This window comes from Mastigoproctus giganteus, chromosome 9 (assembly GCF_048544385.1).
Source record: "Mastigoproctus giganteus isolate SK-2022 chromosome 9, ASM4854438v1, whole genome shotgun sequence".
NCBI lineage: Eukaryota > Metazoa > Arthropoda > Arachnida > Uropygi > Thelyphonidae > Mastigoproctus > Mastigoproctus giganteus.
Genome location: NC_143583.1, coordinates 163,886,117 through 163,911,156, shown reverse-complemented (window position 1 = coordinate 163,911,156; position 25,040 = coordinate 163,886,117). Strand labels below are relative to the sequence as shown.

At 36.8% G+C, this 25,040-nt stretch overlaps 1 protein-coding gene across 1 annotated transcript in view; it reads left to right on the top strand.

The window, feature by feature from the left end:
* Positions 1-8,558, top strand: part of mbf1 (multiprotein bridging factor 1) — a 68,144-nt gene extending 59,586 nt beyond the window's left edge. Inside the window, exon 5 of the mRNA XM_090381881.1 lies at positions 7,889-8,558. Within this exon, the coding sequence (XP_090238007.1) occupies positions 7,889-7,950 (62 nt within the window). The 3' untranslated portion in view covers positions 7,951-8,558. The remainder of the gene's footprint in view (positions 1-7,888) is intronic.
* The last annotated feature ends 16,482 nt before the right edge of the window (positions 8,559-25,040 follow it).

Genomic DNA, 25,040 nt, shown 5'->3' with positions numbered 1-25,040 from the left:
TAGTGTGTATAGGGAATGGTGAGTAAACATCTGAGATCACAGTAGTATAGCATGACCAAAAAGTGATAAATGTGACAATGAAAACAACAAAACTAAAATCAAGGGGCATGTCACTGACCTACATTCTCAGTGTCCTTGTCTCAGACATCACAGTACTCTGATACAGGCACATATGTGCCTCAGAAAACAATGCAACTTGGCGAAAAAGCCTAACAAACGGCGGATATAGGGGAAACCCCGGAAGCCGCTAATAACTTACAAATACACTTTGAAACTTTGTACATATAATACATACCTAGACGAAATTTTAGACCAGTTTTTCTTATATATTTCATACTTTGGAACGGAACCCCTTTATTATTATGGAAGCCATGACTCAGTTTTCAGTATTCGCGGCATTTCTCAGGAACGTAGCAGGGGTTTACTGTATAGACAAATATATTTGATCAGTGTAATGGGTAGGGGTGCTGACCTGTCAAGTGTAATTACAATGATATAAATTGAGAATGCCTGCAAAGTAAAAGCAGGTTACTTGAAATTAAGTAAGATTAACATAAAAATAATCAAGTAATAAAAGTGGTACTTAATGCTGTAGGTCCTGAGATTTTAACTACGTCTTCTTAAGGGTGGCAATCAAAACCGAAGGAACCACAGCAATAAGCAAGGTCTATGTTTCTGTTATGATGTATCCATACGAAATGCATACATCATAGCTACCCGACAGAGACCAAAAAGAAAGGAATAAAAAGAATATAATTCAAAAATAAATAAATAATAAAAGTAAAATGCAGAATTATGCTAAAATAATACTGATTAAATCCTGTTAAAGGAAAATTACCCAGTTTGAAATTTAAACAAAGGAAAAGAAAGAGTAATCTTAAGATGAAAGAATAAGGTCAGGTTTGACAACTTACTGTATGATCAGACAGGAGTTGGTGAAATTAGCTGAGTAGCGAATGCACTCTGTATCAGAGACCAAAGAAGTTAGCAGATAGTTCTCTGTGTATTTATATCAGTTGAAGTAACCCTGTGTGTGGGGGGGAGGTGTGGCCAAAGTGAACCATGTCCGTGTGATGGGGAAGTAAGCAATTAAACAAATTGTTTAATTGCGGTCCACAGATCACTTTGGCCAATTCACACCTTTCTCCCCCCCAACACACACACACACACATAAAACAAATAATTTGTTTAATTGCAGTTCACTCTGGACAGGTCACCCCCCCCCCCCCCGACACACACACACACTCAGGGTTACTTCAACTGATGTAAATATACAGAGAACTGTCTGCTAACTTCTTTGGTCTCTGATACAGCCGTGCATTCGCTACTTAGCTAATCTCACCAACTCCTGTCTGATCCTACAGTAAGTTGTCAAAACCTGACTTTTTTTCTTTTCTCTTAAGATTACTCTCTTTTATTTTGTTTAAATTTCAAACTGGGCAATTTTCCTTTAACAGGATTTAATTGGTATTATTTTAGCATAATTCTGCATTTTACTTTTATTTATTTATTTTTGAATTATTCTTCTTTTTATTCCTTCCTTTTTGGTTTCTGTCGGGTCAGGTGTGACGTGTGCGTTTTGTATGTATACATCATAACAGAAACAGAGACCTTGCTTATTGCTGTGGTTCCTTCAGTTTTGACTGCTGACCCTATGAGGATGTAGTTAAAATCTTAGGACCTACAGCATTAAGTACCATTTTTATTATTTTATTATTTTTATGTTAATCTTATTTAATTTCAGGTAATCTGCTTTTACTTTGCAAGCATTCTCAGTTTATTCCATTGTAATTACACTTGACAGGTCAGCACCCCTACCCAATACACTGATTAAATACATTTGTGTGTGTGTGTGTGTGTGTGTGTGTGTGTGTGTGTGTGTGTGTGTGTGTGTGTGTGTGTGTGTGTGTGTGTGTGTGTGTGTGTGTGTGTGTGTGTGTGTGTGTGTGTGTGTGTACACATACATACAGTAAACCCAGTTTCTCAGGGTTACATTCCTGAGAAATGCCACAAATACTGAGTTATGGCTCCTATAGTAATAAAGGGGTTCTGTTCCAAAGTATGAAATATATAAGAAAAACTAGTCTAAAATTTTGTCTATGTATGTATTATAGGTACTTTCGTAATATGACTATGTAAGAGACAAGTACATAGTGAAATGCAAGCATACGGCATCGAAATGAAAATAAACAATTTAATATTAAATGTAATATTTATTAGAAATTTCGAACAAATCTTTCAAACCAGTGCCTTTGCTATAACTAAAAAACTTATCCCGCCAGTGCTATCACCAGTTTCGCTAAAGTGTTGATAAAGGTGTTTTGCCTTTTCACGAATGACGAGTGAACTCGAGGGAATTTTATTTTGAGTTCGGTCTTCTATCCACAGATTTAAAGCCATTTCCATTTTTTTCTAATTTAACATCACGAATTACAGAGCAAATTTTTGAAACAATTAGCACGTTTTCACAGACACTACGGCAGATTTTTTTCTTCTGATTTCTTGATTGATCGTACCGTTGATTATTGAATTTATAATGTTTTGCCACTGACGAGACACTTACTCGGCCTTGTAATTGCATAAAAGTATTGGTAAAAGTATCATATCCATGTGTTAAAGTTGCAGCTCCGCAGAATAAGTTTTTTAGCCATATTTAGCCGCTTTATTGACCAATTGATACATCAAATTATTTTCTGTAAGTAGCTTATAGACCTAGTCAGGATCGTTAGTTTATACTGAATTGAGACAGCGAGATTTGTAAGTTAATTAATACTTTAAGTGTCCGTCGATTTACCATTCGTAACTTGCGCATTGTTATACGATAAAACATTATATCCCGAACTAGATAGCGTTAGTATAGTATATAATATAATATTGTCAATTAATCAGCAAAATCTTAATTTTGTTAAACTTCGTTGTCATTTAAGTTATACTTTTAACTAAATACATATAACGACTTAGATTACTAACGTAATTAATTAATACATAACTTGATACGGAAGTTATATAAACGGAACTCATAGATAATATTTGATACTGAAATATATATATATATAACGTTATAACTGTGTTGGGATACAAGTTTAGGGTTATAATTTTGTACTGAGATTGAAATTTTATTGAAATTAAATCGAAATCATGACTCAGACCAGAGCAGCAAAGCAAAAGGCTCAAGCTAATGGGAGTGCTGTGGCTCAGAGGAGAACTGAGGGAGGCAGTTGCTTTCTGAATCGCAGCCTTTTAAAATGCACTGCTTGCATGATGTTTGTGGGACAATCGGGTATGGGACATGATATTGCCGTGGGGGATCTCTTTGTGTGTGTGTGCGATGTAAGGAGTGTAACGAAATCAGGCGACAACTCAGCGTTGTTATGGGCCTATATGAGAGCTTGAAGGACAGGGTGGATGCCGTCGAAGGATCTAAAGTGAGGGGCCCATCAGGCTCTCAGCCGCCCGCATCAACCTCAAAACTTGCACTTGGTCATCACGCATCACAGCGGTAACCCCCAAGGCAGAATGCGCTGGTCCCACAGGAACTAGTAGTTGTTGGTGACTCTATTGTCGGGGAAACAGAGAACATGCTTTGTAAAAAGGATAGGTGGAACAGGACCAGGGTGTCTCTGCCAGGGGGAAAGGTTGATGATATTGTAGAGCAGATATCATCTTTTAAGGGCACAAAAGGTGATATAGTTGTACAGGTCACTTTTGAAAAAAAGCTGTGAATTAGCGTTGAATTTGAAAGTGTCTGCAATTCTGCCCAGACACAATAGGAGGGAGTATATGATGAGAGCCTTGTCGATCAATTCAGCCCTGGAAGGATTGTGCAAGGCCCAAGGGGTAGAATTTTTTTCAGCCTGGTCTGTACTTGTTAACAGAAGGAGCTGCTTCTACAGGGATGGGATACACTTAAAGAGAAAGGGTGCAAGAATATTTGCTGATGCTACGAGGCAGTGTTAGGTGGGTCGGAAAACTGCTAGCTTGGGGGGATACAAGGACTAATAGATTAACAGTAGCCACTGGCAGAGGTGAAAGTGATTCTTGCACTGCTTCTATTGGAATGAGCAGAAGCCTGGAAAACAAGATGCAAGATATTTCAGAGACTATTGGCAGTCATTGCGGTACAAGTAAACACATGGGTTGTGTTAGGGTAGCTAAGAAAAAAGAACAGGTGCATGTATACTTGCGTGTACAGCAATGCTAGGAGTTTGGTAAATAAATTTGATGAATTTGACGTATTGCTCAAAGCATCAAAGGTGGGTATTGTTGGGATATCAGAGATGTGGTGTCACACAGATATAAGGAATGCAGAACTGGAATTTGGGGAGTACAACATCTACAGAAACGATAGGAAGGGAGGAGGGGGTTATGCTATTAGTTAAGAAACACAAAGTCCAAGGAAGTGAAGCCAGACAACATCGATGGACAGGGCAGTGTCGAGTCAGTTTGGTATGACATAAGCATTGGGAGATCAAAATTGAGAGTAGGAGTGTGCTTTGGCCTAATGACTCTGATGAGTATAATAAGAAACTGTACAGGGAAATAGAGTGGGCCAGTAAATCAGAGTCTTATAATGGAGGATTTTAATTTCCCAGATATTGACTGGAATTTGTGGGTTGGTCACTCACACACTAGCAAGGCTTTTGTGGATTTATTGGATGATTGTTTTCTACATCAGCATGTTCGGGAGGCAACTAGAGGGAGTAATACTCTTGATTTGATTATCAGTAGTGATTTTTCGTGCATTAAGAATCTGCAGATAGAGGAACCACTAGGTGGCAGTGATCACAGTGTGCTGAAGTGGGATTTATTCAAAGAGGTAACTACCATAAAGGGTAAAGGGAAGGGTTATTGCTTTCATAAAGGCGACTACGATGGTCTGAGACAGTATTTAAATCCAATACAGTGGGACCAACTAATGATGTTACCAACAGCAAATTCAACATGGAAAGCATTCAAAGAACATATCTTGGAAGCTACTAGGCTTTACATACCAACTAAGAAATATTGTTCAAGGTTTAGGCCTAAATGGATGTCAGGTGAACTGATGAGACATATGGCAGAGAAGAAAAATGCATGGGATACATATAAATTAACACGTGACACAGAAGCCTATGATAGATATAAGCTAGTCTGTAACCAATATGAGAGCTTCCCTGGACTCAGGGGAAGTACCCGTAGACTGGAGATGTGCAAATGTGACCCCAATTCACAAAGGAGGATCAAAGGCTGACACAAGTAATTATAGACCTGTGAGTTTAACTTCTGTTCCAAGAAAATTAATGGAAGCACTGCAGGATCATCTAGACAAGACTTCAGTTATAGCTCAGACACAGCATGGTTTTGTTAAGGGGAAGTCTTGCCTGACAAATTTGATTGGATACTATGATGCAGTCACAAAAGAACTGGATGCAGGGAATAACTTTGATATTATACACTTGGATCTTAGAAAGGCTTTTGATTCTGCTGCACAAATTGGAGCAGTGTGGCATTGGAGGCAAATTGCTGCTATGGATAAAGGGGTGGTTGAAGGAGAGAAGACAGAGTGGTAATCAATGGACACTGCTCATTGTGGACTAATGTTATTAGTGGAGTCCCTCGGGGTTCAGTGTCGGGTCCATTATTGTTTTCTGTATTTATAAATATTGATGATGGTATATCAAGCTTAATGTCCAAGTTTGCAGACTATACAAAGGTTGGCAGGGTTGTTACAGACACTACTGATGCTATGCTCCTGCAACAGGATCTGAAAAGGTTGAGCAGATGGGCTGAGAGATGGCAAATGAAGTTTAACAAATGTAACAAATATTGACAAATGTAAAGTACTACATATGGGAAACAGCAACCCCAGAGCAACGTATCAACTCTTCTGTTACTACACTGACAGTGGTAGAGAATGAAAAGGACCTGGGGGTAATTGTGCAGGCAGATATGAAGTTCTCTGAGCATTGCAGATGGGCTGCAAGAGTAGCTCATGGTCTTATCAATGATATACAGGAATTTTTCTAGCAGCAATAAGGAGGTGATTATTCCCTTGTATAAGGCAATGGTCAGGCCACACCTTGAGTACTGTTAAACTCACAGGTCTGGAAGTCTCATTTCAAGAAGGATGTAGAGCTTCTGGAATGAGTACAGAGAAGGGCAACAAGATTATTGAATGGATCAAAGGGTTGCTTTTATGAAGAAAGGCTTAAGTTTTGCAAATTACAGTGTCTGGAGACTAGGCACCGGTGAGGTGATCTGATAGAGGTGTATAAAGCCTTGAATGGTTTGAGCATGCTCAATGCTGGTGGGATCCTGCCTCTTGCTCAGAATAATCACCTGAGAGGGCATAAATTCAAATTAAAGAAAGACAGATGTAGGATAGATGTGCAGAAATTTGCCTTTAGCCAGCGAGTAGTTGGTTGGTGGAACAGACTTCCATCCCTTGTTGTGGAAGTTGATAGCCTAAATAAATTTAAGGCTCAGCTGGAGAGGTATTTCGAACGAACGGAGGGTTGAAGTGGAAGTTTTTTTTTTTTTTTTGGTGATGCTGCCTAAGCTCGCTTTCTTGCATCATATGCCTCTACTAATGCCGATGCTAAAATATATATATATACAGTGGATTCCGGTTAATTGGGGCAGCCGTTTATTTGAGGCAAATCTTAAAAAACAGAACCCAATCCAATCGAGAAAATAGCCAGGGTTTTTTTTGCTTAATTGGGACAACATGCCGTTTAATTGGGGCAGGAGACCGCAGCACTGGAGATTACCCTACGATTTTCTCCGACCGTACAACGTGGTTCGGTCAGATTTGTGGAGGTCACAACCATAAAACAATAAAAGCAATTAGCAGTCACCTGTTTATTGGGCTTTTCTCTTAGTGCAATCTATCATAAACGAATAGTAAACTCGATCTTATTGAGTCTGGGAGAATACCGACAGCTGGAATTCTGTGGGTTATTGTGGTGAAATGTGTTTACACTTCCATGGAATCTTCAATGATATAAAAAAATTAAATTTCAGAATCTTCTCTTCATTCCTATTTTTAAAGCTTCATAAAATTGTTACTCCGTTCTCACTTGTGCGTATCGTGTTACTTGCAATTTGTGTATGCCGTGTTCTTTGTCATTGATTCCTTATCATTTTACTGTTTTAAATTTTAATCCCCCCACAAATGTCAGTGAACAGAAATGTCAACTAGTTAGTGTGTACATATTACAGTACGTATTAATTATTCCGATTATCACATATATTCTTCCGATTTTCACATATAATTTAATTTTTTAATTGGTAAGGTAACAAAGGGTAAATTTGTGCTTAATATATCTTTACTTTTATAGCTGTGTATAATATTCCTCCTATTTTCTCTAATTAGAATCGCTGTTTAATAGAATTAAAATCCAATTCACAAACGTGATCACAATGACCGGTGCTTATTACACATCGTACAGTGAACGGTACTTTATCGTAACGTGATTTGATTGTACAGTGAACCAATTGTAAAGCTGGGGTCCATTGTATTTTTTACTTTTTTTACATGGAACTTCGGATAATTGGGGTATCCGCTTAATCGGGCCAAAATGCACTAGTCCCGATGTGTCCCAATTAACCGGAATCGACTGTATATATGTATTTTTTTTTTCTAATTCTCCGTGATTAACTATTAAGGAGAATTTGAAATTAAGACATCAACAAAAATGAAGAAATAATTAAAAAGTTTGTTTTTATTTTAACTGATATCATTAAAGTTTGTCTTAATTTGATCAAAAACAACTTTTTTTAGTTTTATTAATGTATTGTATTTAATTTTAATAAATCCAGTGCAACTTTATAATGCTGAAGTGAATTCTGGCTAACTGATTATTAAAATAATTAAATATGCACTTTAAAGATGATTTTAAAATTTCAGGGATGAAGCTTCGAGGAAAGGAAAAAGGGCTTACTGTCTGTGATAAGCCCAAGAAGAAATGACATCAGGTTTCCCCCGTCAGAAACTTCACATTCACTGTGTGTGGGTGTTGTCTGTCATGTCTTTGGATACTTGGCAGAAGATTTATTATTTTTCCTTTATGTTTTCAAGGAAAGCTATGTAAGCTTTGTAAATTGTGTTCACATTTGAGGAAAAATTACTCTTTAGTTGACATAGATTTTTTTTTTAAGTGTTATTTGTATATCTTCCAAAATTTCTTGTCTTAATACATGTAATAAAAGCATAATTCATGGTATAAATACAAAGTAGCAGTTGTACATTGTATAAGTAGATATCTAGCTAACAGTAATACACTCCCTATCTTATATATATATATTGTCTTATGTTTATTTTCTAATTCTTTTAAAATCTATATAAGCAGTGTATAGAGGATGTCAGTAAAAGAATGCAAATAACAACTATTGGTTTTTTCCATAATTAGAATATTATGAATTTCCAAGGATTTTGTAATTGTTTTATGCAACTTATTTAAATGGAATTTAACAATATTTCTGTATGATACTGAACCATTAAAACTTGGATATATTAAATTGATTTTTCTTACGTTAGTGTTTAATGGTTTTATATTAGTGTTGTTTTCATTTCGTCATAAGCCAATATATCCGTGTATTAAATTTTATCAATATTGAAAAAAATTACAATGTAGTAATGATTTAATTATCTTTTTAAATTGAGAGATCTATATCCTTTAATTTTGTTCTTAAAACTCATTTTGATTTAGCTTATTTAATAATTTGGGAATTAAGAAGTTTATGCACATGTAGAGTTTCTGATATATCCCATTTCTTTTTTTATGGAGATGATGAGTTTATGTACATTTCTATTTGTATTTTAAGGGACCATTAAAAATTCCACTGAAAAGGAGAATAATAATGGAGAATAATATGGAGACTGGAAAAAAATATGCTTTATTTGGTGTTCATTCACTAAATATATTAGCATCTAATGCCTGTATGTGCATGAGAAATGGACTTTTTAGTTCTCAGTTGATGATTACAAGTGAAAGGAGGTATCACAGAGAATGTAAAAAAAAAAAAAGATAAATGTAAAGTAGTTATCTTGCTTCTTTAGGATGTATGTTTTTGAAATATTAATTGGCAGTGAACATTGTTTACAGTAAAGCTGCTTATTGCCAACTTGCTTTAGTCCAAATATCTTTTTGACAGAATTGGTAATTTTAAAAGTTTGTTTCTGTCTTACACAGTTTACAACTGCCTTCTAATTTTATTGAGTTAATATTGTTAGAGGTAGAGAAAATATGCGTGCACAAAGGAGAAACCAAAATATGATTTTGTTTTTCAACATTTTACAACAGATTCCCATCATTGTATGTCTTTTATGAGATTAAATTTCAAAATACTGGAATTCATTTTTCATTGACTTTGTATACACCTTATATAATATGCTACAGAATTTTAAATGGAAAACAGTAACATCCAGTTCTTTAAGTAAGTTTTGAAATAATGCAATGATCATTTCAAAAATGACATGCTGAACACAGGGGTAAAATCAATGGAATGAACACTGCATTGCATGACCTCCCTGAGTATTGTACCATCCACCCTCTGCATGAGTACCATGTCACTTGTGCAGAGGGTGGATTTGAATTCTTTTGGACACTAAGAATTCTTAATAGCCTCCTTGATTGGGCAATAGTTAGTCAGTCTTGAGTGGAGGGACTAGGTTTCCCTATGAGTTATTCTAGGCTTTGAGCATGCACATTCAAACCAGCCCACGAACACGCACGTGCATGCACACTCCTATATGCATAAATACTAGTGCAATATGGCATAAAATGTTGATGCATTGTAAAAACACCACTGCACTTCATTATAAATCCAGTTTAATGGATATTAGTGTTAATAGTAGCAAAGAATGCAAGAAAGCAAGCTTGTATAACATCAGCAAAAAAAGCCATCAACTGTCCCTCCCCTCTAACAGTTCGTCAAATTCTTCAGTGAATTTATTCAAACTAGTCAGCTGTCCGGGCAGCCTGTCTACATATAGAAAACCACATGGGAGCTTGTTCCAACAGTCAACCATCCACTTACTGAAGGAAACTTTCTGCACATCTACCCTGCACCTATCCTTCCTTGACTTGAATTTATACCCTCTCATGTGTGATCTGAGCAAGAGGAAGGATTTCATTGGCATTGAGCTTATTCAATCCATTAAAAGCCTTAAGCACCTTGATCAGATCTCCTTGCAGGTCCCTAGTCTCCAACACTGCAATTTGCAGAATTGAAACCTTTTCTGGTAAGAGGACCCTGTTGTTCCTCTCATTGGTCTGCCTGCACCCATTCCAACAAATCCATATCCTTCCTAAAATGAGGCCTCCAGGTGTGTATGCAGTATTCAAGATGTATTTTAACCGTTGTCTTATACAATGTGATAATCATCTCCTTATCCCTGCTAGTAAAATTTCTGTATATCATTGGCAGAACACTGAGCTGTCCTAGCAACCTGTCTGCACTGCTCAGAAAACTTCATATCTGACTATGCAATTACCCCCCCCCCAAGTCTTTTGCATTCTGCTCTACTCTGAGCATGCTACTACACAGTTGGTACATTAATCTGGAAGTACTGCTCCCCATGTATAGTACCTTAAAGTTCAATTGCCACTTACAAGCTCACTGCCTAATTTGTCTAGATCTTGCAATAGCATACCCTGATTGCTGTGATTAACCAGCCTGCCAACCTTCATTCCATCTGCAAACTTAGACATTATGCCAATGTGCTTCATCAGTATCATTAATAAATATAAAAATCATGGGACCATCAGTGAATGCTGGGTTGCATTGCAAATAACATTAATCCAAGAAGATTAGTGATCATTGACAATCGCTGTCATATTTGGTCAACCATTTCTTTATCCAGCGTAGTGTTTTATGTAACAGTATCAAAAGCTTTTCTGAAATCTAAGTATATGATGTCAAAATTAATTTTTGCATCCATTTCTTTTGTTACTGTGTCATTACTCAATCATATTGGTCAGACAAGATCACCCAATAACAAATTCATGCTGTGACCTATAACTGTATTCTTTCTAGATGGTCCTGCATTATTTCTTTAATGTGTGATTCCATTATTTTCCCTGGGAATAGAAGTCAAACTAACAGTTCTGTAATTACTCATGTCACCCTTTCATCATCCCCTTTGTGAATTGGGGATACATCTCCAGTCCATAGGGAACTCCCCTGAATCCAGCGTGCTCTCATAATTAGGCTTGACTTAGCCAAGTGGTCAAGAGTGAGAGTGCAATAGCACACACTCTTTGAGTGGACCGGGGATTCAAGCTCATGACTGCTAAATATGATTAACATTTGTATTGATTGATTTATTGTAAACTCCTCTGACGTGATGGTCATGACGGAGTATAAACAAGAACATTCTAAATGTTTGCTTAACTGTTTTATTACCTCTTTTATTATAATTGGATAAATCCTATCCAGCACAGTAGCCTTTTTTATCAACAATTTCTCATTCACTTTTCCCTCAGTTATTACATAATCATTCTGCTCCCTGTTATAGTTTGACATATTTCTGGAATTCCCATCCCTAAAAATACTCATGTTAGATGCAAAATACCTATTCAGTTTATCAGCAATCTGAGCAGGATTGTTAAACCATTCATATTTAGTGGAATAATGTGATCCTTTCCCTTTATTTAATCTTTAGATAAATAAAGACATCTTTGCAGCTTTTCTTTGAATTTTTTTCCATAGGCTTCTCGCATGTACCTTAGCTTGCCTAGCCTCCTTTGTGATATGATTGCGGACTAGATTATATATACTGTAGGCATCTGCATCACCTAATAATTTGTATGCATTCCATGCGTGTTTTTTAATCTCTGCCATGAGTCTCATTAGTTCATCTGACATCTATTAGGTCAAGGCTTTGAACAGTATCTCTTAATTGGTATAAAAAGCCCAGTAGCTTCTACAATTACATCCTTGAATGCTTCATTTAGAATTTTCTGTTGGTAACTTCATCGTTTAGTACCACTGTATAGAATTTAAAAACTGTATTAGACTACTGCAATCATATTTACAAAAGCAAAAGTCCTCTCCCTTGCCTTTGACAATAGTTACACCCCTAAATATTCCACTGTGATCATTCCCACCTACTGGTTATTTTATCTGCAGATTCTTAATGAATGAAGGGTCACTGTTAACAATCAGATCAAGAGTATTGCTTTCTCTTGTTGCCTCTATAACGTGGTATAGATAACAATCATCTAATAAATCACAAGGCTTGCTACTGTGTGAGTGACCAGTCTGTCTGTATCTGGAAAGTTATTCTCCCATTATAAGGCATTTTGATTTACTGGCCCACTATATATATATCTGTACGGTTTGCTATACTCATCACAGTCATTAGGCTTTGCATTTTTTCCCAATGTTTGTTGCACCTAAATGACTCAACATTGCACTGGCCACCCATATCTGCTGGATATACTGCAGTATATTTTGTGCTTCTTAACTAAGAGCATAACCCACCACCACCACCACCTGTTGTCTGTATGCATTGTACTCCCCATGTTCAATTTTGAATCCTTATATCTGAGTGACAGTATATCTCTGATATCCCACAGTTAGCATTTTGATTACTTGACCAGACTTCTTATAGAACTCAATATTATTGAGAGTTAAATGTTAAAACTAAAACAGTATACAACACATTTAAAATGCAAAGTCACTGTCCTTCACAACCTTTTAACCTAACTAGGTTATGTAATAAAATTTAAATAGGTTGAGCACTTGGAATTCTCCAGTTGATTGACCCATATTGGTGTACTAACATCACTTCAAGTGAGAGGTGATTTAAGAAATAAGAAAGTTCATGAAACAGGTTCTTGGTAAATCCACAATTATGGTAGTGTCATTTTGACATTCACCATTACATATCATATTACATACCTAATGTGACATTGACTGGTAAAAGCTCAAAGGCATGAAGTTTACATACCAAATAAATGTCAAAAAATATTTCCTGAAAACTGACTCAAAGCCTGCATAAATCAGCTTTTAATTCACTCTAATCAATTTGTTAAAAGTTTGCAGGAGTACGTTGCCCTTTCTTTGGTTTTGAAATCAGCAGCATTCGAACTGCTTAGATAATGATATCATCTTGCTTCTCACAGCAGAACAACTTTGTCTGCAACAAGTTGTATTGCACTTTCCCAACAGCTGGCCTTGCCAAAAAGTTAATAGGGTATTTGTTTAAATGATAAGACACTGCTTTAGTTATTAGTAATGGCAAGAAAGCAAGCTCATATGGCATCAACCAAAAAAATCCCATATCACCTATCCATTCCACCCTTCAATAGTTTGTCTAGTTCTTCCTTCTGGCTGAAGGCAGACCTCTGCACATCTGTTCTACAGCCATCCTTCCTCAATTTGAATTTATATTCCCATGTGTGTACTCTGAACAAGAGGAAAAATCTCATCAGTATTGAGGTGTTCAAGGCTTTGAATGGGTTTCATTGCCTAGTCTCAAAATGCTGGAATTTGCAGAACTGAAGACTTTCTTGGTAACAGCATACCTTTGTTCACCTTGCCAATCTCATTGCCCTTCTCTGCACCTATTCCAACAGCTCTACATCCTTCTTAAAATGAGGCCTCCAGACCTGTATACAGTACTCAAGGTGTAGCCTGATCATTGTCTTTATACAATGAGATAATCATCTTATCCCTGCTAGCAAAATTCCTGTATATCATTGACAAAACCCCATGAGTTGTCCTGGCAGTCTGTCTGCATTGCTTGGAGAATTTCATATCTGACTGCACAATTACCCACAGGTCTCTTTTTTTTTTTTTTTTTTTTTTTTTCTTTCTTTCTCTACCCTGAGTATAGCACCACACGGTTGGTACTTAATTTGAGATTACTGCTACCTATATGCAATACCTTTCATTTGTTTTGTCGGTATTATTAAATTTCGGTTGCCATTTCTCAGCCCATCTGCCTAATTTTGCTAGATCCTGTTGCAGGAACAAACTGTCATTAACTACCCTGCCAACGTTTCTATCATTTACAAACTTGGATATTAAGCCTGATGTGCTTTTGTAAATATCTCTAATAAATGTAGAAATCAAGAATGGACTCAGGATTGTTATTAGTGGGAGACTTCATTAATAACAGTCCATGAAGCACTGCATCCATTTTGATAACTAGTCTGTCTTCTCCCAATTAACCATGCCTTTATCCACAGCAGTAACTTGCCCTTAATGCCATACTGTTCCAATTTGTACAGCAGTCTTTTATGTGCAACAGTATCAAAAGCTTTCCTGAAAAGTATATGATATCAAAATTATTTTTGCATCCAGTTCCTTTGGGACTGCATCATAGTGTCCAATCAAATTGGTCAGACAAGATTTCTCTTAACAACTCGTACTTTAACTGCATTTCTGTCTACATGGTCCTGGATTATTTCTTTAACCAGTGACTCCATTATTTTTCCATGGAACAGTAGTTAAACTTCCAGACCTGTGAGTGCTGTCATCACCCTTTGATTTCCCTTTGTGAATTGAGGATACATTCACATATCTCCAGTCCACATGGACTTCCCCTGAATTCAAGGATTCTCAAAATTTTGGCATAGGGTTTACTTATATCCTTTGTTGTCTCCCTTAATATAACTGAATAGATCCCATCTGCCCCAGATGTCTTTGTTACGTTTAACTTAGACAATTTCTCTTCCTCTTAGTCTTAGTTATTACAAAATTATTTAGCTCCATGTTTAGAGTTTTATAAACTTTGGGCATCCACTTCTATAAAGAATTTCTCATATGTGAATATAGGATGCAAAATACTTAAGTTTGTCAGCAACCTGATACAGACTTCCAAGACCAACTTCCTTTGTCAAGCAAGTAGTTTCTATTAGAAGTTAGATGTGAGGTATCATGCAATATTCTAAGTCAGATCTGCAACATTATAGTTAGTCTATATATGGCCTGAGGCTGCCATGTAGCATTAGTTATATTCAGTAACAAACCTTGTGAGTAGCTTAGTAGATATAATCACCATCCACCATCTTGTGGGAAAGGGCTAAGTTCAATTCCTGCCAATTATGTGAGGACTTTTTAATGGCTTCTGTCACAGTGTGGCCATGATTTTTTTTTTTTTTTCTCCCAAAAAAAAAAAAAAGCATGGCTTTTTATCCAGCCAACAGATCCACTCAGTGCAGTTTACACATGATGTATGGATGCCTTATTTGCTTTGCCACTTAAAACACACACACACACACCTTACATTGAGTGGCCACTTTATTAGGTACAGTTATCCTTTTCATGAAATGGAGTGCTTCATAACAGCTTTATGTTTGCAGTTCTGTGCAAAAATTGACAAAACAGTAACACCACTTCTTTCATAGGAGTGTCAGGTGTATCAGAATTGGGCCGATAACCAAGTAATGTGCAGGAAATGATCCTGTAGTCAGAAACTGCTCATGCATGATGCTACCTGGTCTCAGGTGAGGGTAGCATGGTTTTTTGTCCAGCAAACAGAAAATCGACCACAGAACATTTGCAGTTTACAGACAGTATATACAGAGCAATATGGCCTTAGTCACTGATGCTCCTAAAACACTATTTCAACAACAATAAGGCTACCTGGAGCTGACAAGACTTGCAAGGTAACAGAAAGGCTAGTCAATCAAATAACCCAGCACAACAGTGGTACCCAAAGAGGAATTTCAAAATGCACAGTTCATACCTTGTCATGGATGGGATATTGCAAATCACCAAACTGGTTTCCACTCCTGTCAGCAAAAAAAAACAGGAATGTGTGCTGAGGAACGTCAACACTGGTTGTCGTCATCATTTTTGCTTGAACTTGAGTTTCCATGGCACTACAAGCTTGCATTCATCCATGCTGATACCATTGAACAAAATAGCAATATAAGACCACTTACCTCCAGAAAGTACTAAAGATTAAAGTTCAGTGCTTGTGTTGCCCAACCCAGCCAATAAGGAGGCAGGTCACCATTATCTCTTCATGGCAACTAGGTGTACAATCTTCAGAATAAAAATACCATATACAGTATATATATATGTTCTGTACAACTCCAGTATATACAATATTCTCGGTGAATACTTCGTATATACTGTTTTCACTATATACATTTTGAAAACATCAATAGATTGCTGTCTCAGTTTAAAGTGTTACATCTGTCTCTTAAAAATCCTCATTTTTAAGAACTGAGGCACCGAAGTTTAACTGCTCTTAAAAATCCTAATTTTTAAGAGAAGTCATTCAAAATCTTTTAAATCTTGAATGACTCCAAATTGGTTCCACATACTTTGTATTAGGTCACTATATAACAGAAAAAAAATGTGCTCAGTCATCTCAGCCCACAAGAACAAAGAGAACCGGGCTCTGTACCAAGTAAGGCCAATCTGGATCTTAATCCATGTCCTGTCACAATCTTTTTTCCTTGCAATGCACAGTCCAACCATACTTTATTTTTTCTCACTGTCAGTACATCAGGAATATATCTGTGGGTGATCTTTGCAAAACTGGCCCATCTACTTTGCCAACGCTGGACAATGAGGAATTGAAAAAAAAGTTCCATGGTTTAGCAGACTCCTTCCTGCCATTTCACATTGATAGAATATAACAAAGCGCATGGACTTTTGTAGATATCCTAAAAAAAAAAAAAAAAAAAAAAAAAAAAAAAAAAAAAACGTAAGCAGCAGCCATTATCAATCCAGTGCAGTATGGAAGCCTCCTCAACAATTCATGTTGAGAGAAATGGACCGTAATCTGCCATCGTCAGCGATTTGAACCGCGGTCTACTCAAAGAGCATTTACTACTGCACCCCCGCTCCTGACCACTCAGCTAACAAGGCTGGACATCCTGCCAGACGTGAAATAGGCAGGGTAGTGGTTGTGGTGTAATTGTGCAAGGAGCAGTTTCATGATGCACACCGGTTTCCTTGATATTAGTGGAGCACCATTTGGATGCATCAAGTTAGCTGGAAATTGTTTCTGAGCAAACTGTGGTGTTCCAAGTCACCACAACTCAAGCGAGTTGAGCACTTATTGGATGAAGTGGAATGGGCTCTTCAAAGTAGAAATCTGCAGCCATCCAATTTTTAACAACTGGGAAGAATTCTGCCAACGTGATCTAGCATCACCATGGCACACTTTTGACACCTCAAGTCTATACAAAAAATCTATGCTGTTCTGAGGAAGGTCACTACTAACTGTTAGCTGTCTAAAACAGTGGTAGTGCCAATATAATAGAAATAGGGATGGTTAACTAAAATGCAGAGAAGGAGGAATCAGTAATTAAGTAACAAAAAGGAAAGACACGTGTATTTTGGGAATCCCCTTTGTAAGAACATAGTAGTTATAACCAATTATGTACATCATTTCAACCTCCACACTGTCAGAAAACATTCAGAGTTTTCTTTGGTGATGAATTGTGGCTCCATCACTTTAAACCCAAATTCAAACATGCATCAGTGCAATGGGTGTATCCTGGCTCATAACTCCTCACCCCCCCCTACAAAAAGAAGTTTAAGGCTGTGTATTCAGCAAGGAAACTGATTGATAAGACTTGTGGCAGTATATGCAATTCTAGAAGCCTGGAGAAAATTTTCTCTCACAAGACATCAATTAGAGGAACAAACCTCATGTATGTATGAACTCAGTACAGTTACTACTAACTCTATACAGTTTTTAAATATGCCCTATCATGAAATGCATCCATATCTGAAGAGGGTTTCCCAAAATTATGATAAATCTCTCTCTTGTGTGCACTCCCTTAGACCATAGTTTAGTGTTTGCTACATGTCTTTTCTACAAATATATACATTGGCTTTGTTCCTCTAATTGACACCTGCAGTTCCTAAGCGAACCAACTTGTATATCAATTAGTAGGTACCATTTCACTTTAATTTCAATTTCCCGAGGAAACTTACCTCTTCATTTATTCTCCATGCTTTGCATTTCTGGCTTCCCGATGATTAAGGGTAGGAATTCTTTTATAAACAGTTTTTAAGGCAAGCTCAAGCACAGAAGTTTATTCACAGCATTATTAATGGAACATTCATATGGTTTTTCAGTGATCTGCTTGGGACTGCCAAAAAAAAAATTTTGTTAGTTCCAGGGAGAAGAAAAAAAATTAATTGGTGTCAAAAGAGATTATTTATTATGATAATTGAAGTAGTGATGTTTGCTACTCTTGATTAGACAATATTTTGAAACTTCATAGTTTCAAAATATAAACAGTTCAATTAAATTATTTACTTGCACCATGTGAAGAAGAGAGCAGGCTTTCATTGTTTAAGTATTTATTTTGGTTTTTTAATTTTTTTTTTTTTTTCTATTATATGGTAACAGCAGTAGTTCTCTAAATATGTAATGTGCTGTAGTTTCAACATTATTAATTTCACATGGTTCAATAGTGAATAATTTAATTGAATTGTTCATTCATTTTTTAAATATACTGTGTGGGTTTTCTTTTTCTAATTTAAAGTTGCTTTTCTTTTAAAAATAAGTATTTATTTTTTGATTATTTTTAATTCAAAAAAAGCAAGAAATTACAAAATTAAACTCCATAAAAAAGAAAAAAAAATGGCACAGACATTGTATTCCATTCAGCTTGTAATGCTCCACTTACAAATTTCAAATAAAATTTACAGTGCTCGTTTATCAGGCAGGTAAAGTGAACTTCGAAAGTGCCCATTCAACATTCTGCCGACCAACAGTCTCTAATTTATTAACTATTTTATCTTTATACTTCATAGCCAAACGGTTTGCAATTAGCTTTCAAAGCCAGTTAAGTAATCTACCCATCCCTGTTGCTTTAGTAATTTTCAATCCAGAGAACTGAGTAACTTTAAAGGTCTCGAGTCTAGGATTCACACCGCCAACGCCAGCAATTATTACTGTATGAACTGATATTTTATCTATCTTTGCTTCTAGCCTTCCTTTAATGAGAATGACTTTGTAATTAGTTCTGACTTTAAGATTCTTGACTGCTAAGGTGATTGTTATCCTTATGTTGCCACTGGCATCAGTAATTAAGGTGCAATCTCCATCTCGATGGACGCTGGAAAGTCCCCACACTTTGCCATTCCAGAATTTTAGTTTCTTCTCATGAAAGTCATCTGTATGCAGCGGGTCAATCTTTGAAATCAGTTCTGGGTCTTCTTTAAAATTTTTTAGCACTTCATCAATATAGTTATTAGCGTTACCAATATCTAGAGATTAAAAAATATATATATACACAAGAAAAGGAATAATACCAATTAATAATTATTGAAAATAAACAGATATTAATATTAGCAAAAAAAAGCTAGTTAATATAAGTTATCTGCAATAAAAAAAAACGAAACAATAAAATAAGTAATAAACAGCTCATTCCTTCTACAAGACCATAATGTCGGAAGCTTTGTATTCGATCTACCTTTAAGATGGAATAAGCCAGTCTATTGCATGAGGATATGAACCTTGACTCGTCTGTCCATAGGACTTTTCCATTGCTCTACAGTCCAGGATTTGCACTCCTCACACCATGTTAATCAGCGTCTAGCATTTGTTGAAGTGATCAATGGCTTGTGAACAGCTGCATGACCTTTGTAACCCATATCATGGAGTGTCTGTATTGTACTAGTGCCAACATTAATCCCAATACTCTCACAGAGAGTTTGTGTGACTTGAGACAATGGCAAAGTACCATTTGGTGCGCAGTTCTTTGCAGAATTCTCTTGTCCCGTTTTGTTAGCTTTCAGGGTTTACCAGGCCGTTTTTTTTTGTCACATTCAGTCCCATTTCTCTTCCATTTGCATGACATCACTAACTGTTGACTTAGGGATCCCCAGAGTGACTGCATTGTTTTGTACAGAATGCTTGCTTATGTGGCATCCTACTATCATTCCACGTTGGAAGTCTGTTAATTTGCCCACTTTTGTAATTGTCTGTTCGAAGCCCAGTGTGCATATTTATAGCAGGTTCTGTGACGTGTTGCATGCATAGGACCTGTTTCCCCGTCTGTGGAGGTGTGTCCAGATATTAATGGTAGGGCAATGTATATGTTATATAGCAAATCTGTTGCACGTGCACTTTATTCTGCTTCTTAATTCGGTGTTTCATGTCAAATTGGGTGTGTTTTTCATTCTTCTACATTTTGTATTGTTTTTAAGAAGAAAAAAATATATTTTACCATAGACAATTGGGTAATCAGAACAAAACAGCCGAGGAGTGATGACAATAATGTTGCTACAGATACTTTAGAGGCTAAAAGGGTAAGAAATATATCACATGAAAATTTGGACACACGTTATTTCAAGTAGTGCAACCACCAATTTCTGGTAGAAATAGCCATCGTATTCCAAATCAAAGGAATGAAAAAGAATAGAAAATATCAAGAGGAATTTAAGAAGTACGGCTTCACTTACAGTGTTGATGATGAGCAACGTCCTATGTGCGTAATATGTTATGAAAAACTGACTAACGAAAGCATGAAACCTATTAAATTAAAAAGACATACGAAACATCCAGAGCTAATGAAAAAAAAAAAAAAACAGTCCTTTTTCAAAAGACATGTCGACGCCTTATAAGGTCTGAAATCTTTTATAAAGAAACATGGCAGTTCCTTGTAAAGCTTTAAGAGCATCGTTGGGAGTTTCGTATTTAACAGGAAAAAATTTTAAATCACATACTAATGTTGAATCTCTTGTTCTCCCTGCTACAATAAAAATGACTTCAATTATGCATGGAGAAAAATTACAGCAACGATTTAAATACCATTCTTCTATCCAGAGACAGTCTCGCGACGTATTACAGTTATCGCGGACAATATAAAATTCAATTCATTAAATCGATTGAGAGAAGTCCCATTTTTGCAAAAAAAAAATTATAATATTATGGTCTCCCCCTGTAAATGATTGCATCTAACCATATTTATTTTGTCTGTAAATTGTGTGTTCTCTGGTCGATTTTCCTGCTTCCTGAACAAAAAACCCCAGTTTTTGGGGGGGAGGAACCTTATTACTTACTCCTGAGACTGACTAACTCAGCCACAGAGTGACATTTTTGCAATACAGTTAGATGAATCCATAAATATTTCAAACCTTGCTGAACTTATTGTTTAGGTCAGATACTGCTACGAGAGAGAGAGAGATTTTGGAGGATTTTCTATTTTGCAAAGCTTTAAAGGGAAGAAAGACAGACAGAAGATTTTTGATGTTATAAATATTTTCTTTCAAATCTATTCTAACATGGAACAGCTGCTTTGCGATTTGTACTGATGATGCAACTGCGTTAACATGATAAAATAAAGGTTTAAAAGGTAAAGGAAATTGTGCCAAATATAGTTTTTAATCATTGCATTATACATAGGGATGCATTAATAACGAAGGAAATGCAAACTGATTTGCACAAAGTTTTGAAAGATGCGGTAAGTGTAATCAACTTTATTAAAAGTAGAAGCTTAAATAGCAGACTTTTCACTATGCTTTATAACGAAATGGGACCCGCTTATGAAACGCTTCTTTTGTATACGAAATTGTGGTGGTTGTCCAGTGATAAAATGTTGCGACGTCTTTTTGACCTCAGACATGAGTTTTATTGTTTTTATTGGATAAAATCAGAAACTTGCTCAATTAAAAATGACTTGGAAAACTTAGTTTCTTGTTGATATATTTGAAAAACTTATTATTAAAATTAAATTTAAGGACAGAACAAATACACTGAGTGATCACTGAATTATGACCACCCCCCCCCTTATGAAAACTAAATACAACCCGTTGACCACGTGAGGTACGAAAGTGCGGAGTTAGTCGACCTACGTAGCTTGGATAAGGTGGCAGTGGTTTAGTAGTTAGTAAAATTCTGAGCGTGATAGGTAAAAGGAAGGATTTATTGGACTTTGATAAAACAGATTGTGTGTGCTCGACGAGCTGGTGCCTTGATTTCCCAAACGGCTGAACTGGTAGGGTGTTCGAGAGCAGCCGTAGTTAAAGTGTACCACGACTGGCGTCAAAATGGTCAAACAACGACTCGACGGCGAAACTGCAAAGGTCAGCGAAAGGTTGATGTTAGAGGTGAGCACCGGGTCCGACGACTCGTAAAGGCGAACGGGCACAGCACTGTTGAAGAATTGACTATCATACAACATGGGCCAACCCGGAACAATATCTGGCATGACCATGCATCACATGCTTGCACGTATGGGCTATACCAGCAGACTACCCCTATGGCATCCCCTCCTAACCAAGGTTCATTGGCGTAAAAGACTCGCCTGGTGCAAAGAGCATGCAAGTTGGACGTTAGAAGAATGTGTGCTGGTCAGATGAGTCACGTTATTTACTCCACACCGTGGATGGTCGTGTACGGATTTGGTGTCAACAACATGAGGCTCTTGATCCATCATACATGGTATCAAAAGTGCAGGCCGGTGGAGACGGTTGTATGGTGTGGGGCATATTTCACTGGCAGGAACTTGGATCCCAGGTGCATGTGGAACAATGTATCAGTGGTCTCCGCTATCGTCAATTGCATGCTGACTGTGTACACCCCGCTATGTTACACTTTTTCCCGAATAGCGATGGTGTCTTACAAGATGACAATGCGCCGAGCCATCGGGCACCTGTTCTGCAGGAATGGTTTGAAGAACACAGTTCTGACGACTTCCAGCATATCGATTGGCCTCCGAACTCCCCCGATATCAATCCCATAGAGCACTTGTGGGACACTATGGAAAGGCATATCAGGCGTCTGGATACACCAATCACCTCCATACCTGCATTGCTGACCGCATTACACACAGCTTGGCTGGCCATACCTGGCGAACGCTTCCGACATCTTGTTGAATCAATACCACGTCGGACAGGTGTTGTACTGGGGGTAAAAGGAGGACCTACGATGTATTAGGTAGATGGTCATAATTCATTGATCCCTTAGTATATATTAATACTCAATGGTAAAATAGAAGTTTTCAAAAAGAAGTATAATCTTTGGAAAACTCAATTTGAGCGTAATAATACTGAAGTATTTTTTCCCGTATTTTTCTGACTTTGTTAATAGCAATAATATTGATATTTTACAATTTAGGAATATCATTGCCACCCACCTAACAATGCTAATTAAGAATTTTTCCAAATTATTTAATGTATTTCCATATAAAAAAAATAAATTTAAAAAAAAAAGTTACATTGGATTCGTGATCCCTTTGCTTTTGAAATTTCTTCATACCCCGAAATTACCATTCAGCAAAAGGAAGATCTTATCGACTTGTCGTCTGATGAAGCATTGAAATTATTAATTTTGCAGATTTAACAATAATTAAAATGATGTGGCCAGGAACTTCTCAATTATGTTTTCACTGCTAGACCATTGAATAAATGTCTTCAAATATTTTTAAGGGGCTCACATCTGGTGAGTATGGACTTGGCAAACCCAGGGTCCTGAGCTGGATATCATTCTTTTCTTTCTTGCTTTCTTGGTGATTTCTTTCTCTTTCTTCCTCTCTCTTTCTCTCTCTCTGAGGGTAATGTGCGAATTTTTTTTTTTTGCTGGTGCAGCATAAGCTCCAGGCTTCTTTGTACCATATGGCTGATAATAATAATAATTACGTGCTCGTTTCAAGACTACAACTTTTAAAAAATTTTGACTTTCTCTTCGAGACGAGTATCCAGAATTATCGAAAATGGCGATACAAACATTGCTACTTTTCGGGTTTACTTGTTTATGTGAGTTTGGTTTCTCAAAATTGACAGCTATAAAAACAAAACAGCGTTCCAGAATTAATCCAGATGACACGAAATCAGCAATTTCAAATATTGCGCCAAATATGGACCAAATATTATCAGTTATCCAGTCTTAACCTTCCCAATAATTTTGTTTTGTAATTGTTCATTTTTTATTGTTTTGTAATCTTAATTGAAGAATAAGAATTTGATTTGCTGCATTTCATTAAAATATTAAACAATTATTTCAATGTATAAATTAAAAAGGAACAGTTTCTTTCTCAGTACTCCAATAAAATTTTCTACTACATAATTTAGAAAAGCGAAGGCAGATTACGAGAAATCTTTGGCAAACAATGCTAAGAAAAACCGCAAGAACTTCTTTACTTATATAGGGGATGAATCAGATTGGTCCACTTGATATCGATGGTTCGACTGTTGATCCTGCTCAGATAGCTGATAATCTGAATCCGTATTTTGTCTTTACATTCACACATGAGGAGTTATTAAGGGAGGAAAATGCCAGAAGTTTATCAAACTGTAACAGGGTGCTTAATGATTTTGTAATAACTGAGAGCAAAGTGGAGGAGAAATTGTTGAACGTAAACATAAAAAAAAGGTACCTGGGATAGATGGGATCTATCCAGTTACAGTGGTGGACAAAAAAATTGCATCACCTTAAAAAAAAAAAAAGTAACGTTTCTGGTGAAATGTACAAGAAATTGTTTGATTACGGTCATTTTGTTTGTTGCTGTTGTTATTATTTCGTTTTTTTAGGAACATTAGCAACTAAGGCCATATTGCTCCGGGAATATGCGGTGGTCATTCCCTGACCTTTCCGCATCCTCCGTATTTGGTGGTGACTGGCTCGAACCCCAGTCTAATCAAGAAGCGTGTGCTACGCACTGCTGTTCCTTCCCACCTGGCTACGGAGGCTCCGCTTGTTTGTTGCAAAGCAAAGGTATTTCATCGGACAGTAATTGAAAAGTATTGCATCAGCCGTTTCTATAAATATGACGTTGGAATGGTAAATACGCTCATTACTGTCCTGCTTTTAGGAGGTGTAAGCATGGCTCCACATGTTCAGTTGACACCAATAAAAAAACAGTGTAGCTGTTGCTCTGTCCCAGGAAGAGACAAAGCAACAGCTACACATTCTACGCATGCTATCGCTGATAAAATATGCTGCCAGCAGTCAACAGTATCCCGAGTGCTGAAATTAAAGTGTGAAACCGGTGATGTGAAGAGGAGACATGGATCAGGCCCTAAGAGAGTGACTGCGCCTTCCCAAGATCGATATTTGAAACGGCTATGCCTTCGTAATCGCCATGCTAGTGCTCCTGATCTAAAAGTTGACTTTGAGATGGTCTTTG